This window comes from Zonotrichia albicollis, chromosome 10, assembly GCF_047830755.1.
Source record: "Zonotrichia albicollis isolate bZonAlb1 chromosome 10, bZonAlb1.hap1, whole genome shotgun sequence".
NCBI lineage: Eukaryota > Metazoa > Chordata > Aves > Passeriformes > Passerellidae > Zonotrichia > Zonotrichia albicollis.
The window spans coordinates 2396512-2414280 of record NC_133828.1 but is presented as its reverse complement, the minus strand read 5'-3'; the positions used below and the strand labels follow the sequence as shown (position 1 = coordinate 2414280).

The window sequence follows — 17769 nt, the reverse complement described above, 5'->3', positions numbered from 1 at the left end:
AAAGAAAGACCTCTGAGATCATTGAGTCCAACCTACGACTGACTGATCACCACCTTGTAAAATGTCACACCCAGTCATTCCTTAACACCTCCAGGGATGGGGACTCCCGACCTCCCTGGGCAGCCCCTTCCTCTGTCCAACACCCTTTTGTGAAGAAATTCCTCCTCATGTCCAGCTAAACCTCCCCTGGCACAGCTGAAAACTTTGTCCTCTCATCCTGTCACTCCCTTGAGTAACCCATGATTTTCACTTTCAGCCCTCCAAGGCTCACATGTCAGAGCTGATTTAAAGGAATCTCCATTCCCTCACTTCCACCAGTGCCCTCTTGCCCTGTCTGTTCTTCCCATGGCCACAATTCAGTTCCCACTTTTCCCTCTTTCCTTCCTTTCTTTCCTAGGGAAGTTCAGAGGAATTTTATGAGCAGGTCTTGCTCTGGGACACAAAGAACACACAATTCCAGGGATCCAGGAGCACCCACACTCCCTGGGCAGTGTGCCAGGCCCTGCCCACCCTCAGAGGGAACAATTCCTTCCCCCACATCCCCATCCCTGCCCTCTGGCAGTGGGAAGCCATTCCCTGTGTCCTGCCACTCCAGGAGGGGCTTCCAAGCTCAAAGTCCTTTCCAGCTTCCAAAATGAACTCACTGCTGCCCCTTCCACTGGGGTTTTTACCCAAAAGCACAGGAGTGAAGCAGCTGGATGTGCCAAGGGGCAAAGCTGTCCCCTCTTTTATCTGAGAGGGAATTCCTGAGCTGAGCAGGGCTCCAGAGGAGGCAGGAGCTGCTGTGAGGGTGAGGCTCAGAGCATTTGTGTGTTTAACCTGGAGCAGCAGATCCCCCTGAATCAAAGTGCAGGTGGGAATGCTGCATCAGCTTTGCTGTGACTGCTGTCTGCACACTAAAAGTGCCTTTTTATGCCATTTTCTTTAAAAAACCTTTGACAAGGAAGTACAGCAAAGTGAAGCTTGAATACATCTTTAAATCTGCATGTTGGTTGCATAACTGCCCAGGACAGCTCCAAACTTCCTTTTGTTATTACAAATGTGTGCACAGAGCACTGCAAACATTGTCTCCATTCCTCTCTGCCACAAAACACTTTCATTTTCCTTTTGACTCCTCTTGCAGCCCAGCAAATATTTGTGTTTCCTGATGCCCAGCAACGCTGTGAGAGACTCTGGTTTTGCTGGGGAGGCTCTCAGCCCCATTTTGCAGGAAATGGGGGAAATACAGAGCAGAGGTGACACTGATCCCACACCAAGAAGCTTCCCTGTGATTTGCATCCCAGCCAGATAAAAGTAAAATCTTCCTTTTGAGGGAAACATCCCCTGACTCCAATTGGCAGCAGGGAGTTGTTTCCAGGAGTGAGACCTGGGTTCTTTCTGCACAGCAGGAAATGGTTCTCACCGTGGTTCTACCCCAGCTGGGGAGAATTTTGGGGTTTTCAGGGTTTTCTCAAACATTCCCACTGCATTTATATCACACTGCCGCTCCAGATCAGCACAAAGCAGTGACACCAACCTCAGAGCAAGGTGGGCAGGGAAAATGTTGCCATTGTGAATCAGAAAGGAAAATTGTTAAATCCAGGCTATTAATCCAGAAGACAGCAATTGTCAAGGGGGGTTTGTTGGGGGTTTGTAGGTGAGCTTTTAGGTGGGTTTTATTTTTATGAATAGTACACGTGGTGTATTTCCTAATTTCTTGTTTTTATCTGGTGGAAGGGGTTCCAGCCCATGGAATGAGATGACCTTTAAGTCCCTTCCAACCCAAACCATTCTGGGATTTTATGATTTTCCAGTTGTTTGAAAATTAGTTTTTAGAAAGCAGCCCCACTCCTACCCTTGTGCTGAAATCCAGCAGAACTACAGAGCTCTGAGGAGGAAAGGGAGCATCTCTTACATCTGGGACAGTTTTCCAGAGTCCCCTTCATGGCAAGTCCTTCACTCTGGCTTCTGAAATCTGAATAAAAATAAAAACAGTTTTCAATGCTCCATGAGTCTTACTTTATTGATATTTTAAGTTGCAGGATAGGGGTTGCTGTAATTTTTTTATACAAGCTGGGGAGCTCCCAGCTCCTCAAAATGCACTGATTTATAAAAAATAAAAAAGAATTATCTTGTGTTTACCTTCTGAGGTGGGAGATTTTGGGATAAATTTGCATACATTAGTAAACTTGGTTTTCATGATTTTTCTCTGCTATGTTTTTCTAAGTAACAATTGAGTAAATCTCTCTATTCTTATTTTCCAAAGTTAAAGGGAATAAATACCATCCTTATTAGGTACTGATTTTAACAATACTTTTCTAGTTCCAGTCATAATCATTATTTTCTTCACTAGTCCCTGCTTTACAAAGTTACCTTTTTCCAGGTGGTAAAACCCCACATTTCTGGGGGTTTGAGCTGCACTCCTGCAGGTGCCCAATGGTTTCACTTGAGAATTCCACCCCAAATTCCTCTGGTTTCCTATCTGCATTATTGCTAACTCACTTGTTGAATTGGGCTGTAAAAGAGCCCAGTCAAGAGTAGATTTATCTTTTGAGTCAGAATCCAAGATTTTAGAGCACAGGAAACAGCTGCAGCAGGTTCCTTTAGAGAGCTCCCGATGCCTGTGGTAACCTCCACACACAAAGCACAATTCCCTTTCATTTCAAACCCATTTCTTGACACAAATAGTTTTGATATAAATCTCTCAAATCAGGAGCTTCCTGCTGCTTTTCATCACTGTCCCTTCCTGCTGTAATTTGGGGAATCTGCTATTTTCATAGCTGCCCTTTCATTTCGTTGTATTTGGCGTCGGGCTCGAGATTTTAACTCCGTTTTCAACTTTTATAATTTTCATTCAGAGCTTTAAATCTCCCAGGAAGCTATTCTATACTGGATTTCAGGGTTTGGCTGATAGGTTTGGGTGACCTTCGAGGGGAAAACGCACAGGCTGCCACTTCCCTAAACCCTTGGAATAATTGGAAATAGAAATGGCTGGGAATGATACATTAACTCTGAGCATTAGGCACTAAGCATGCTTGCTGGCCACTTTGATCAAGCTCTTTTTTGCTGACAAAACCCCCTTTGAAATGAAGAGGACAGAGGTTCCTTTCACTTCAATCAGAGTTCTCAGACACAGGGAGAAAGAAGGACTTCATAACCTTTAAAAAGCCTCCCCTCGTCCATTCATGGATCTCCTGGAAAGCTCAGCATTTTCCTTTCTGCTGGAGTTACTAAGCCAGCTCCTGGCTAATTCCAGCCTTCCTTCGAGTGAGGATTTGCTTAAACACGAGATCAAACCCCTCTGGAAGGAGCTGGGATCTGGGATTTACAAATATTTGGTGGTGTCAGCATGGCTTTCCTGCTCACACCTCCTGAGCCTGCACTCTGCAGGAGATGAATCTTTGTACATTCACATCCTGATTATTTGTGTGCATTTACAGAACACCTCAAAAATTCCAGTTCTCTTTTAACACCTTGAGTGAAGGTTTTGGACACCCAGCAGTGTGCCTTGGCAGGGGCCATTATCAATTCTGGAATCTCTGTTTCTTTGAGCTTTTAATTTTTTAATACTTTTTGTACTTAAAAGGTAACACACAGAGTAAAGGAGTGGTACATGCTCCTCGTGCAATAATGTACACTGAGATAATAATCCAAAAGTGATGCTTCTGCTTGGAAAAGATTAATGCAGCGAGATATGAAGTATTAGGAAAAAAAAACCAAAAACAAACCAACAAATAAACAGGATAAATCTGCAAAAATCTGCAGAAACATGCCAGGCTTTGGGCAGCTACGGTGAGAACAAGGATTCCTTGTGTTCAATGTCACTATGGAGAAGCAGAAGCAAAAGCAAGGATGTGATAAAGCCCCCAAGCCTACACAGCTCTGACATTTCCACTGATATATATGTTTAAATTAAATTTGGGGATTTTTGGTCAATCCAGTGTTCAAATGTGCATATTCAATTCCATTATCTCTATGAAGATGAGTCAGAATTCAGGTATTGAACAAATAAATTTTGTTTGAGACATTGTTTCCTTGATTTGTGCATGAAAAGTAAATTATTTTATCTACAGGTGAGTTACAGCTCCTAATTTTCTTACAGCTGCAATTCTTCAGAAAACCTATAATATTTTACAAGAGGAAGAGATCAGATTATGTGCCTAAAAGATGGATGGTTCTGGCTTAAAGCTAAACTAATGCAAGCTGAAACTTTAGTTCAGCTCCGTGCAATGGCTTTTTTGACTACATAAAAAACCCCTTCTGTACCCTACAGGGCATAATTTAAAAAAAAAAAAATTGCATTGCTTGTAGAAATAAAATAATGGGATGAGTTTAGGACTAAGAGCCACCTGGAGGGTAAATATGTTCCATTTTTGTATTTTTTTTTTAAATTTAAGTAGTGAAAAAGAGCAGAACATGCACACAAAGGGAAAAGGTTGTTATTATCTATTGTTCAGCTGTGCTGACTGAAAGGAGGAAAAGTCTTCCAGCAGAGTGTAAAATGCCAGGTTCTTGCAGAAGAAGCAAAGTCGTGGTGGCTTTTTGAGTGCTGGAGGAAAGGCTGGAGGAGGAGCTGCCTGTCCCTGTCCCAGGGATGTCACCTGTGGCAGCTGGTGGCACCCAGGTGGGAAATGCAGCTCACAACCACCCTGACATGCCAGCCCATCCCCAATTCCTTCAGGCCACCAAACCCCTCTGGGGTCTGGGAACTTTTCCTGCTTCTAAAACAGTGCTGAATTGTAAATCCTAAGCTAAACCATACCAATTTTCAATATTTACCTGTTAAATTTAATCCAAGGCAAGAATTGCCTGTCTTACGAAATAAAAATACTCTAAGGGAATTATAAATAAGTGCAGTCTATCACAGGTTTGTTCTCTGCTCCTTCTCTCATGTTTTTAAAGCTTCATTTGTTCACATGACTGAACACTTACCTGATGCTTTCATAGCAGTAGTTAATACAATTTCCAGATCTCTTTCCCAAGCTAATTTGTGTCTGTGGCTGATGAACACAATGTTCTTGCTGCTTCTGTTTCCCTCCTGTGTATTCCTGTGCTTGTTTCATCTTCCTTGTCTCTCTCTCTCTCTCTAGCTGACACAATTCTTTATTCTTCATTTTGTAAATCATGTGTTTGTCACGAACAGCAGTTGTATTTGCTATACAAAACATGTAAATAAAAAACACAGCAGCTAACTAAAAATAAAAGGCAATTCAGAGACTGAACCTGTTTTTTTCAAATTTAAAAAAAATGGAAATTAGGTACAGTTGGCACAGTGATCCAAACAGTGAAGTTTTGAGTAAGAGTTTCAGTTTATTTCAGAAGGTAACACTGACAACTCCTGTGAGAGCTCTAAGGTGGAGGTGAGAGAAGCAGCTGCTCGGTCTCAGGGTGCCAAAATTGAATGGAAGTGAGGAAATATTTGAGGTACTAAAGGTCTTTGATGGAGGGTTTTTCAGACTAATGCAGGAAGCTCTGGATGGGCAGAGAACTGAGGCTCTGTCCATGTGAGAATTTGGGGTTACTCAGTTCCAAGCTGCAGGACATTGTTTTTGATGGAAAGAGTGATGAAGGAGTTTAGTAAACTAAAACATGAGGCATTCACCTCAGAATGAGGGAGAATTTTTCATGAGGGTGGCAGAGAATGGGAACAGGTTCCTAGGGAGAGTGTGCTGTCTTCAGAGCCATCCCAAACCCACCTGCTCCAGGTGACCCTGGCTGCACTGGATGGTTTCCAGAAGTCCCTTCCAACCCTGAATATTCTGTGATGCTCTGGGGGAAAAAAAATAAAATTGCACGGGCGTAAGTTTGTTTCTGAAGTGTTGGTTTGTGCCAGCCCTCCTGATGTTTTCATGGCTGGATCTCTTTAAGCCCACATTGACCAACACGCTGAGGAGACAAACCCAATGGTTTGTCCAGAGAGTGGGGACACTGTAGGGACAGTATGGGGAGACACTGGGGATTCTGTGAGGATTCTGTGAGGGCACAACAGGAACATTGTGTACACACGGTATAGATGCTGTTGGGGAAACAGTGGGGACACTGTGGGGACATGGCAGGGACAATATGGGACAATGTGGGACACTGTGAGGGACACAGTGGGGACACTGTGGGGACACTATGGGGACACGGTAGGGACAATGTGGGACACTGTAGGGACACTGTGGGGTAAACGGCGGGGACTTCGTAAGGAGACAGTGGGGATCCAGCCGGGACACTGTGGGAACCATAGTGGGGAGACATTGAGAAGAGACTGTGGGGACAATACAGGGACACTGTGGATAGACAGTAGGGACACTGTGGCGACACCGTGGACTCACGGCAGGGAGACAGCGGGGACACCGCGGAGGCACTGCGGGGACACTGTAGGCACACTGTGAGCGCACCGCTGGAGCATCCTAGGCACACTGTGGGCACTGGGAGGTGACACAGCAGGGACACGGCGGGCACGCTGCAGGGACACTGCGGGGACACTGTGGGCAGCCGGCGGGACACGGCGGGCCGGCTCGGGACGCTCGGAGCGCTGCGCTCCGGCTCCGCTCCCGCCCGGTCCCGCCGCCCCCCTCAGGCTCCCTGAGGCTCCCTCAGCCTCCCGCCCTCGGCTGCGCGCGCAGCGCCGCTCCCGCCGCGCGGGCTGCCGGGAGGGCCGAGCGGCTGTGGTTAATGTCCGCCATGTTTGCCATGGCGCAGGGAGCGGACCGAGCGAGCCCGGCGCGGATCTAGGGCTGCGGGGCGTGCGCTGCGGGCTACGGGCGGCCCCGCCGGGAGCTGCGCCGGGGCGGCGGGACCCTCCATGGTGGCGCGGGCGCGGCGCGGGAGCGGCTGGGAGGCGGCGGCGAGGCCGCACTGAAGGCCCCCCCCACCCCCCCCGCCCGCCCGCCCGGCCCCGGGGTGTTATTGTGAGGGGGAGACAATGAGCAAACTCTCCTTCCGCGCCCGGGCGCTAGACGCCGCCAAACCGCTGCCCATCTACCGCGGCAAGGACATGCCCGACCTCAACGACTGCGTCTCCATCAACCGGGCCGTGCCGCAGATGCCCACGGGGATGGAGAAGGAGGAAGAATCGGTAAGGGAGCGCGGCGCAGGGGGGGCACCATTGTTTACAGGCACCCCCCGCACGGGGAACCGGCCGCCGGTATTCACCAAGCGCGCTACGCTCGCTCCGCCGCGGGGCGCTCGGGGCGCTGCGCAAACGGCGCAGCGTAAGCCGCGGTCCGGCGCCGCGAGCGGGCCCTGCCGCCGTCCGCCATCTTCTGCTGCGCGTCCCGGGCGCGGGTGAGCGGGGGGGGCTCGGCGTGAGCGTGGCGGGACGGGACGGGCCGGCGGCGCGGAGCGGAGCGCGGTGGCGGAGCGCGGTGTCAGAGCGGCGGAGCGCGGCGCTGGCCCGGCGGAGCGGGGCGCGCTGCCGGACAGGCTCCGGCTGCCGGAGCGGCTCGGGATGTCAGAGCGGCGGAGCGTGCGGCGCGGCGTGCCGGAGCCGGCTCGGGGTGTCAGCTCGGATTGTCAGCTCGGGGTGCCGGAGCCCACTCGGGATGTCCGAGCGGCACAGCGGCTCTGTGTGCCGGAGCGGCGGAGTGCGGAGTATCGGAGCCGGGCTGCCGGAGCGGCGGCTCGGGGATGCCGGAGCGGGCTCGGGCTGTGCCGGTGCGGGGTGCTCGGCATGCCGGAGCTGCTGCCGCGGGCTCGGGATGCCGGCCCGGTGGAGCGGCTCGGGCTGCTCGGCGCGTTGTGGACTAAAGCTGATACTACTCCTGCCAAGCCTGTAGTGAGTGGCTGTCAAGTCGCTCGGCTGGGGAGGTGGTGGCGGCGTGAGAGTGCTGGGTGCTGTGCTGAGCCGCTCCACGGGGAGCGAGCGGGTCCGGGCCAGCTTCTCCCTTCTCCCTCTCCTCCGGCCGGGTGTCACCGAGCCCGGCGGCAGCTCCGTGTCGCGGTTCGGGCCGCTGTCACTCCGTGCCTTCGTGCACATGTGGGGCTGAGGGCACGGCGCTGTACACACACAGAGTGCACATGTGGGGCTGAGGGCACGGCGTTGTACACACACACACATACAGTGCACATGTGGGGCTGAGGGCACAGCGCTGTACACACACACACACACACACAGAGTGCACATGTGGGGCTGAGGGCACGGCGTTGTACACACACACACATACAGTGCACATGTGGGGCTGAGGGCACAGCGCTGTACACACACACACACACACACAGAGTGCACATGTGGGGCTGAGGGCACGGCGTTGTACACACACACACACACAGTGCACATGTGGGGCTGAGGGCACGGCGCTGTACACACACACACACAGTGCACATGTGGGGCTGAGGGCACGGCGCTGTACACACACACACACAGTGCACATGTGGGGCTGAGGGCACGGCGCTGTACACACACACAGTGCACATGTGGGGCTGAGGGCACAGCGTTGTACACACACACACACAGTGCACATGTGGGGCTGAGGGCACGGCGCTGTACACACACACACACACAGTGCACATGTGGGGCTGAGGGCACGGCGCTGTACACACACACACACACAGTGCACATGTGGGGCTGAGGGCACAGCGCTGTACACACACACACACAGTGCACATGTGGGGCTGAGGGCACAGCGCTGTACACACACACACACACAGAGTGCACATGTGGGGCTGAGGGCACAGCGTTGTACACACACACACACAGTGCACATGTGGGGCTGAGGGCACGGCGCTGTACACACACACACACACAGTGCATATGTGGGGCTGAGGGCACAGCGCTGTACACACACACACAGTGCACATGTGGGGCTGAGGGCACAGCGCTGTACACACACACACACACAGTGCACATGTGGGGCTGAGGGCACAGCGCTGTACACACACACACACACAGTGCACGTGTGGGGCTGAGGGCACGGCGCTGTACACACACACACAGAGTGCACATGTGGGGCTGCAGGGACACCAAAGCACAGCGGCTTTGGTTCCGGTGTGGGACAGTGTCTGTGTTCCTGCAGCCACCCCGGTACTGCTCGAGGTTATTTAACATCGCTGGTTTGTGCTGCTGCTCGGAGTTATTTAACACCGCTGGTTCGTGCTGCTGCTCGCTGTGCATCGCATGGCACAGGCTCAGCCGGACGCGTTGCGTGGAGCCTCGGAGCTTTAATGTTATTTCCAAATCAGCCAGCCGGTGTTCAGCGTGGCTGGACGTGTGATGTGTGTTCTGCCCGTAGTGTTAAAGGGTGGAAAAGCTTTTGTGCGCTGAGGTAAATAGAAGTTTGTGGGGGTTTTGGTGAGCAGCGGGCCAGCTTTGAAAGCGCTCGCACGCAGCTCTGGTGTCCTCGGAACGTACTGCTTTGTCTTGCTGATCTTCAAACGCTTTTCTGTAAGAGTAAGGTTTATTTTCTGCTCCTGGGACTTGTGTAAGCTCAGACAGAGGCTGTCGCCTGATGTGTCTGTACTTGCAGAGCCGATAGTAAATGCACCCTCCAGAATTTCCTCAATGAATCCGTGTCTCCGCCTCAGCCAAACCTCTGTGCCTGTGGATTGGCTTTTCCGAGGTTACAGCTGTCAAAGGAGGCTCCGCGCTTTCCTCGCTGCTTTTTCTCACCTGACTGTTGGTATTCAAAGGAATCCTCTGTCTTAGCATGGTGGGCTTTTATTTTTTAATTTACTGTGTATCAAAACGTCAGGAATTCCCCAAGAGTAACGCTGCTAGAAGCCGGGATTGTAGTTAAAAGGAACGACACTGGGGTACTAATGAAGCAATATTGGAGACTAATTTGGTTTGCTCAGCCTCAAAAGTCTGTCTTGCAGCGCTGTGTTCACATTTAATATTGAAATTAATTCTTTAAAATGGCTGTTATTTTGATAAATCCTGTTTAAAATAAAGTTGTTAATGGAAAATTGCTGTAAGAGTTCAAGCAAACAAGCTGCTTAAATGATTGAGAAGATTAGATTTATACTTCAATAAAACTACTTTAGTGTTGTCCTACAAAGTTGTTTTTCTGTGTGAGTGAGGTTTGTTTTCTCAGCCCTGACATGTGGCTGTGTTTGATATATTATGTAATAGTCTCAAAATGAAATGACTGAAGCAATATATAAACACAGTGCGAGATGCATCAGCCAGGCAAGATTATAAACTGCTATTCTTAGATTATTCAGATTATTGCCATGTGCTGATGGTTTCATTCATGGCTTGTCCTTCTCCAAGTGTACCACAGATAATTCTTAATTAATACTTTTTTAAAAAATTATATGAAACAATTTTTTAAATCTAGGAACGGCTGTTGTGGGTGTCAGTAGTTAAATATCTGAGAAATACCTAAACAGCTTTAATTCATAGCAGATACTGCCATGATCGATTTGATGTATTTGGAAAGGGACTTTTGGAGGGAGAGGAAATCTCTGCACACTCATTTCTGCCCCCTCATTTCTGGGCTCTTTTTCCCGAGTGGAAGTTGTTTGTAGCCTCAGGGTGGCTGCTGTTCTCCATCCTCTGTTCGTGCTCCTCTGGCGCCACAGAGGTTTTGTAGCACAGGGTGTCACAGGGTCAGACAGCACCTTCCGGGATATATTCCCCTGGAAATCAACATTATTTACAGATTTGCAGGATTTAAAACGCTTGGGTGACGTGTCTGCACTGTTCTTTACAACCCAGCCTCGCTGGTGCAGCCGTGTGGTTTAATTAGCTGGTGATTGATCTTTCGTACATACAAAAGTGCGGATTTTGGTCCATTTATTCTTGATGAATATTCTGGAACTGTTTCTGTATGAGTATCTCAGAGATTTATATCCACTCGCAGCGTTTCACAAATCAGCAGCTCATTTCTCTCACTTGGAGATTCCAGCTGTGAAGGAATTAGGTTTTTCTTGTGTAGCAATGTTTATGTTACAAATGTTTATAATTTACTGGAAATTAAACCTGAGGAAGAAGATTGTGCGGGTTTGTTTTTAAGGTGCTGTTGAGCAGGAGCAGGGAGGTGCCTTTGGGGAGTTCAGAAACTGAGCAGGGACACTTGTGGCTTTGCTTTTTTCTCCTGATGAGTAAGACTCGTATTTCCTAATGCTAATGAATTGTTTTGACTGGAAAGAGAGAAAGTTGCGGGCTAGATAAGCCTTGGCTTTGTTTTTTTAGCACATAGCTGTGTTTTTCTGTGAATACCTCTTACTGAGATTGCTGGGTTGCGCTGTGAGGTGGAATCTGCTCGGTAATGAGGCGCATTCACACGGGAGGCCATGGGAGGTGAATTCAGCGGAGGTGTGAGGGAGCTGAAAATGCGGTGGCAATGGGTGATCCCGGGATTGCCCGGTCGGAGCTATCTGAGCCTTCATCTCAGCCTTGTTTGCACATCCGTTCATTTACACTTGAGCTTGGCACGGCACCACAGCCCGAGGGGAGAGAGGAAAAGTGCAGGAATGGCAACTTAAGGACGCTTTGGCGCTGCAGAATTGCTGACTCCGGAGCCGTGGGAAGGGATTCCTTCCCAGCCCGTCAGGGATCACCTCGGGATGAGCCTTCTCTGATCATTAAATACAGCGTTCGCTTCTGATTATTTTGACTGGAAGTAGTTAACTTGAAATTTATTTTTTTTTTTTCTTAGTTCATTCAGTTCCTTTTGTAATGCTGGAACTTGAAGTGCTCATCCTCTGGCTTTGAGCTGGTGATACTCCTGGAAGAGCTTTTTCATTCTCCTTTCAAAGCAGGAAGCTTTTAGCTTTGCACAAGTCCTGGTTTTCCTGTTAAACTGTATCAGCAGAAATATCCATAATGAATATTTCCCTCTGCTACAGGGAACTGGGAGAGTATCAAATGTGTGAGGATTTACTTAAGCTGCTGCTCAGAAGTACCTGGTCTGGGTTTAAAAACACAAATACGCATAAATCACTGCCCACATGGACAGAACCTGCTCTTAGCTGGATGTTTGTGTGTGGGCTGTGCACTCATAACCTGTGGTTGAACCCTCAGAGTTCCTACAAACGAGAGGTTTTGTGGAACAAAGAAGCTCAGACAGCAGTGAGAAAAACTGGAGGCCAACAGAGGAGAACTTCAGCTCCAACCATGCAAATATTCTGTGGAACAGAAATCCCTCAGAAAGATTGCATGGGAATCTGTGTGAGAAACTCCCAGGGTTGTGTTTCCATGCAAAACCAGCTGAAATCAAGAGCGTGCTTTGCTTAGGAAAGGAATTGGGTTTGTTTGGCTAAAATCAGCTGGGTTATCTGCTGGGGAAGTGAAATTCCCAGTGCAAGTTATTCCTCAGTTAGATTAAGCACCTGTTATTTATTTACTTACTTGGGGAGTATTTGGAGCTGCTGAGATTACTGAAGTATGTTTGGCATTAGGCAGCAAAATGCTGGGTTGTGATTTTTATTCACAGAATTTTGAACTTCAGTTTTGTTTGAGATCTTTCCCTGCCTTCACCTCCTGTGCTTTTCATCCCCCCTCTTGAGTCCCATTGCCCTGTGCAGGGATGTTGCTCCCAAGTGCCCATTTCAGTTCCATTTCCCAGGCATTATTTCCGTTTGCAGCTCTGATCCTTTATCCTTGCTGTGCTGTCACCTGCAGCATCTCAGGCCGTGTTTAATGTCCCGTTTGATAACGTGAATCAGAATTAACCTCGGCCAGCTGAGCTCTGGGGAGCTCTCAGACTGAGGAGCTCCAGTTTAATTTGTTGTGGCTGAAGTTACACACGACCGAGATTTGCTCTCAAGTCTCCACCTCACGAGCAGTTTATTAGGGCTTATCACATTAACACCTATCAGCAAACCTGTCACAAGTGCTGAGATAACAGCTCAGCCCGGGATAAATGTCATTGATCCCTGAGTGAGCTGAGCCTGAGGGATCAACGCGCAGGTAGAGGGGACATTCTGCTTTTGGGGTTTTGATAAAGGGTGATGGTGGGTGGTGCATCATTTCATGGGGACAGGGATGGGGCGGTGTCAGGCCCAGGTGACGGCTCAGCCCTGTGTTAGAGGATGGTGCATGCTTTGATGGGGAGCAGTGGGGACAGGGATGGGGCGGTGTCAGGCCGAGGTGACGGCTCAGCCTTGTGTTAGCACCTCACGGTGATTGAGATAAAGCCACGCTTTGCTGCAGGGGTCAGCCAGCGGATGGTGCATGCTTTAATGAGGAGCCCGTGGGGACAGGGATGGAGCAGTGTCCCGCGGAGGTGACAGCTCAGCCCTGTGTTAGAGAATGGTGCATGCTTTGATGGGGAGCACTGGGGACAGGGATGGGGCGGTGTCAGGCCGAGGTGACGGCTCAGCCCTATGTTAGCACCTCACGGTGATTGAGATAAAGCCACGTTTGCTGCGGGGGTCAGCCACAGGATGGTGCATGCTTTCCCGGGGAGCACTGGGGACAGGGATGGGAGCGGTGTCAGGCCGAGGTGACAGCTCAGCCCTGTGTTAGAGGATGGTGCATCCTTTCCCGGGGAGCACTGGGGACAGGGATGGGGCGGTGTCCCGCCGAGGTGACGGCTCAGCCCTGTGTTAGAGGATGGTGCATCCTTTCACGGGGAGCACTGGGGACAGGGATGGAGCAGTGTCCCGCCGAGGTGACGGCTCAGCCCTGTGCCAGCCCCGCACGGTGATTGGGATAAAGCCGCGTTTGCTGCGTGGGTCAGCCAGAGGATGGTGCATCCTTTGATAGGGAGCACTGGGGACAGGGTTGGAGCAGTGTCCCGCCGAGGTGACGGCTCAGCCCTATGTTAGCACCTCACAGTGATTGGGATAAAGCTGTGTTTGCTGCGGGGTCAGCCAGAGGATGGTGCATGCTTTAATGAGGAGCCCGTGGGGACAGGGATGGGCCGGTGTCCCGCCGAGGTGACAGCTCAGCCCTGTGTTAGAGGATGGTGCATGCTTTGATAGGGAGCACTGGGGACAGGGATGGGGCGGTGTCAGGCCCAGGTGACGGCTCAGCCCTGTGTTAGCCCCTCACGGTGATTGGGATAAAGCCGCGTTTGCTGCGGGGGTCAGCCAGCGGATGGTGCATGCTTTGATGAGGAGCACTGGGGACAGGGATGGGCCGGTGTCCCGCCGAGGTGACAGCTCAGCCCTGTGTTAGAGGATGGTGCATCCTTTAATGAGGAGCACTGGGGACAGGGATGGAGCAGTGTCCCGCGGAGGTGACGGCTCAGCCCTGTGTTAGCCCCGCACCGTGACTGGGATAAAGTTGTGTTTGCTGCGGGCCCGAGGCTGCGCGGGTCAGCCCGAGCATGGTGCATCCTTTCACGGGGAGCACTGGGGACAGGGATGGGAGCGGTGTCCCGCGGAGGTGACGGCTCAGCCCTGTGTTAGCACCTCACGGTGATTGGGATAAAGCCGCGTTTGCTGCGGGGTCAGCGGGCAGCGCTGCCCGGCGGGTCCGTGCCCGGGCCCTGCACACAACGGAGCTGTCACTGAGTCCCACCTGGGGCGTTGTGCAGCCGCTGTCCCTGCTGGGAAGGGCTCCTCGGCGGGAGTGCGGTTCCATGACAAAAGCTCGGGAATCGGCCTCCCCAGCTCAGGGTCTCGGACGCGGGGAGCAGCCTTTGCTTTCCTTCTCCTTCAATCTAAGGAAACCTTGGAAAGAAATAGCTGGGGCTTCCGTGGATTTACAGAGTGCCAGACTTCACAGTGCTCCCGCTTGGCAAAACCGAGCAGGAAGCAGCTTGGTACAATTTCTGTTTTGACTGAAACTAGTTGAAATGTCCTGCTGGAACAATTTGGATCAACAGACATTAAATCTGTTTATAGTAACTTCTCTTCATTATTATTTTTCATAAGAAAGATCATTTTGACTGATGCTGAATGTTCAAAAGGTTATTTGTAATTTATTTTGCCAACAAGGCTAATAAACAATGCCTTGTTTATGCCATAGCATATTTATCATTCTAACACTTCACCTTTTGGAAAGGTAAATGACTCATTTAATATTTACATAAACCTTGAGTGTCCTAAAATGTAACTACATGTTACATTATGTCCTAAAAGCCAGTGGAGGTGAAGATCAATTGTAGAACTAAAGTTTCTGTAACAAATAGAGAGGAATGAATAGAACTGAATTCCTGTATATATAAGGGTGTAAGAAGTAGGAAGAATAATTTTGTGAGACTAAAAGTGTTATCAGTATAGACTGTCATAATTTTGACATAATTTTGAAAGTACTGGTGACTAGTTTCAAGTTGAAGTAATAAAGTATTTGAGAATGTACTGTTTAAAGGCTTTGATTTTTTGATCCATTTTGAAAATTCCTGCTTGTTAATGTACAATAATCACAGTCTAGTGGACTGAAATGGATTAAAATACTCTCCCTGTCCGTGGCAGGTGGATTGCTACAAATGTAAGGGAGCAAAAAATCAGACCTGTTCATTTCCCTGATTTCCTTTGTGCAGTTCTCATTGTGATTAACACATTTACACCTCTGCTCTCAAGTTTGGGTGCTCAGCACCTCCCCATTGTTGGAGCTGTTCAGTGTGAGACTTTTTGTTTTTATAAAATGAGGGATTTCTGTGCGGTTCCTCAGGTCTCCAGCACTCCAGGTAGCATCCCTGGCAATGAAAACACCATTTGTTAAAAACGGTGTAAAATGCAAATTCCCTGCTGTGGGTGTGTGTACACCTCAGTTAAATACAAACTGGGTGGGAATGCTGGGGTGAAGGTGCTCCCCACAGGCTCCTCAGTAAATACAAATTTCTCTTCTAGTACCACAAACAACTTTTCCAAAAGGATTTTCAAGTAATTCAGTTTATTGTTCTAACAATAATTTGATTTTTAATAATTAGTTTATATTCATGTTTTGGTAGGCTGGGACCTTGTGTAAATAATTGTAGCTTTAAAATCCAGAGTTTGAGTTGCTGTGGGGTTTTTGACATTTCATAGACAGTGACAGTTGTGTGTCCATATGCTCAGAAATAGTGAGTAATCATTATTTACAGGATGAGAGATTGCTCATGTTCTCAGCCACTACTGCTGTTGCACTTGGGGTGATATTTGGGATATCTCCCAGTTCTTTCCTGTCCAATTTGACATGGAATGGCTGAAATAGCATTGTTTCCTTTTCTGAATTAAAGTTATTTAGAGAAATATTTACTCCTCCTTTTCTCTTGGGTGCTGCAGAAAGAAACAGAAAAATTGAAGCCCATGCAGTGCCAGCCCTGCCCTGGCAGGGACACTTTCCATGGTCCTGGGTTGCTCCCAGCCCTGTCCAGCCTGGCCTTGGCACTGCCCAGGGCGTGCCCCCCTTTCCAGATGGATTTCACCCATTCCAGTGGGAGTTTTTAGGATGTTGCAGCCCCATTTGTTTCACTTTCCCTGCCTCTCCTCACTCTCCCTTAGCACATTTTCTGGCCTGCAGTCACAGTTCAGCAGTGTGGAAGGCAAGTGTGGGGCAGGGGGTTCTTGTGATTATTTCTTTTTTTAAAAAAGGGTGGAAAACCTTGATCTGGTCAAAAGTGAAACAGAGAAGTGGTTCCAGAGCCCTTTCCACTGGTGCAGCTTCTGTTTCTTGTGGGTTTCCTCCAGCTTCCTTCCTCCGAGGGTTGGAAACTCCTGAGGGAAGCTGAGTGCAGTTGTCCTCGAAAGCTTTGCTTTAGGTGTGTTGGTTTTCACTCAATATTTGGATTTTTATGGTTTTCCCAGTGCCCTGCGTTACTTGGGAATTAATCCAGTGTTTTAAGGGGATGTCCTGTGTGAGAGGAGACAGCTCTGATTCCTGGCTATCAAATCAGTGGAAGAATTCAGTCATGAGCAAAGTTGATAATTTACAATGCTCATTTTTCAGAATAAATTAGGAATGAAGCAGTGGGTGGGTTTCATCTCTCAGGGGTGGGAATTCTCGTGGTGCACACTCTGATTTCCTCTCTGGGTGTGACTCCTCACCTGTTCTGTCCCTCCCACAGCAGAGGGAAGCAGCTCTGTGGCACTGAAAGGGTTAACTGCACAGCAAAACAAAAGCTGCTGCTCCAGTTTACACTTTTGCTCTTGGGAATGTTGCCTAAAAAAAGAGTTTGTGTGCAGAGAGGAGGGGATGGGGCTGAGGCTTCTGACCAAATTAGCTTTTGGGCTTTGTGACACTTCTTCCTGCAGTGCTGGCAGAGGTGTTACTCACTGAGCTTGAGGCTTTGCAAGATGAGTCTGCACATTTCCCACCACACTGCTGCACTTCCAGCTTCTGGATCTCAATATTAAAGATCAAAAATCCTTTTTTAAAATGGCCCAATTCGAATAGAATGTTTAACAAGTGAAATATTTAGTACATTTTAATTGTTTTCTTAATTTTGATTCTATTCTTAGCACAGGTAGATTGGAAAGCTAACTTCAGGTTGGCCTAGAAATAGCTTATTTTGAGTAGGAAAAATTGATCAATTTGATGATAAATTCATTGATAAATGGATCAATTTGTTGATAAATTGATCCATTTGTTAATAAATTGATCAATTTGTTGATAAATTTATTTTCCATCCCACTTGTATTGACAGCTCTGGAGTTAAAGCAGTGAGACAACCTAAAGAGGTGAAGCTTTGTTTGCATGGTCTAGTTTAACAAATGAAGATTGAACAGGGAAATTTAATCCTAAAGCTTTGTTGTCATGGGGTTTGTATCCAATGTGGAATTGCTGACTGGAGTTTGGGATTTCAGATGAACTTTTCAGTGTAAGATGTGTGATTTTCATGGGCATCTCCAACCTGCTCAACCAGAAAACTTGCAGTTATTCAAAGTTTGATAAATCTGTTTCTCAGAGATCACCTGGGATTTAAAGATGAAGGAAAACCCAGCCTGGTGTGTAGGGTGCAAGTGCTCTGGTTTGTGGGATAAAAGGAAATA

The 17769-nt window shown here is 48.9% G+C and overlaps 1 protein-coding gene and 1 long non-coding RNA gene across 3 annotated transcripts in view; one reads left to right on the top strand and one right to left on the bottom strand.

Moving 5' to 3' along the window:
- LOC113460515 (uncharacterized) overlaps positions 1–5828 on the bottom strand; it is a 16990-nt gene extending 11162 nt beyond the window's left edge. The window contains exons 1-3 of the long non-coding RNA XR_003382379.2: positions 5676–5828; positions 4912–5134; positions 1835–1954 (exon numbers count right to left, since the gene is read on the bottom strand). This is a non-coding gene — a long non-coding RNA (uncharacterized LOC113460515). The remainder of the gene's footprint in view (positions 1–1834; positions 1955–4911; positions 5135–5675) is intronic.
- Positions 5829–6593: 765 nt separating this feature from the next.
- Positions 6594–17769, top strand: part of EPC2 (enhancer of polycomb homolog 2) — a 48466-nt gene continuing 37290 nt past the window's right edge. Inside the window, exon 1 of one of the 2 annotated variants that reach the window (XM_074547844.1) lies at positions 6594–7042. In XM_074547844.1, coding sequence (XP_074403945.1) covers positions 6890–7042 — 153 coding nt within the window. In that variant the 5' untranslated portion in view covers positions 6594–6889. Of the gene's footprint in view, positions 7043–7144; positions 7252–17769 lie in introns of those variants that run through there. The other variant, XM_074547845.1, reaches the window with a different exon arrangement.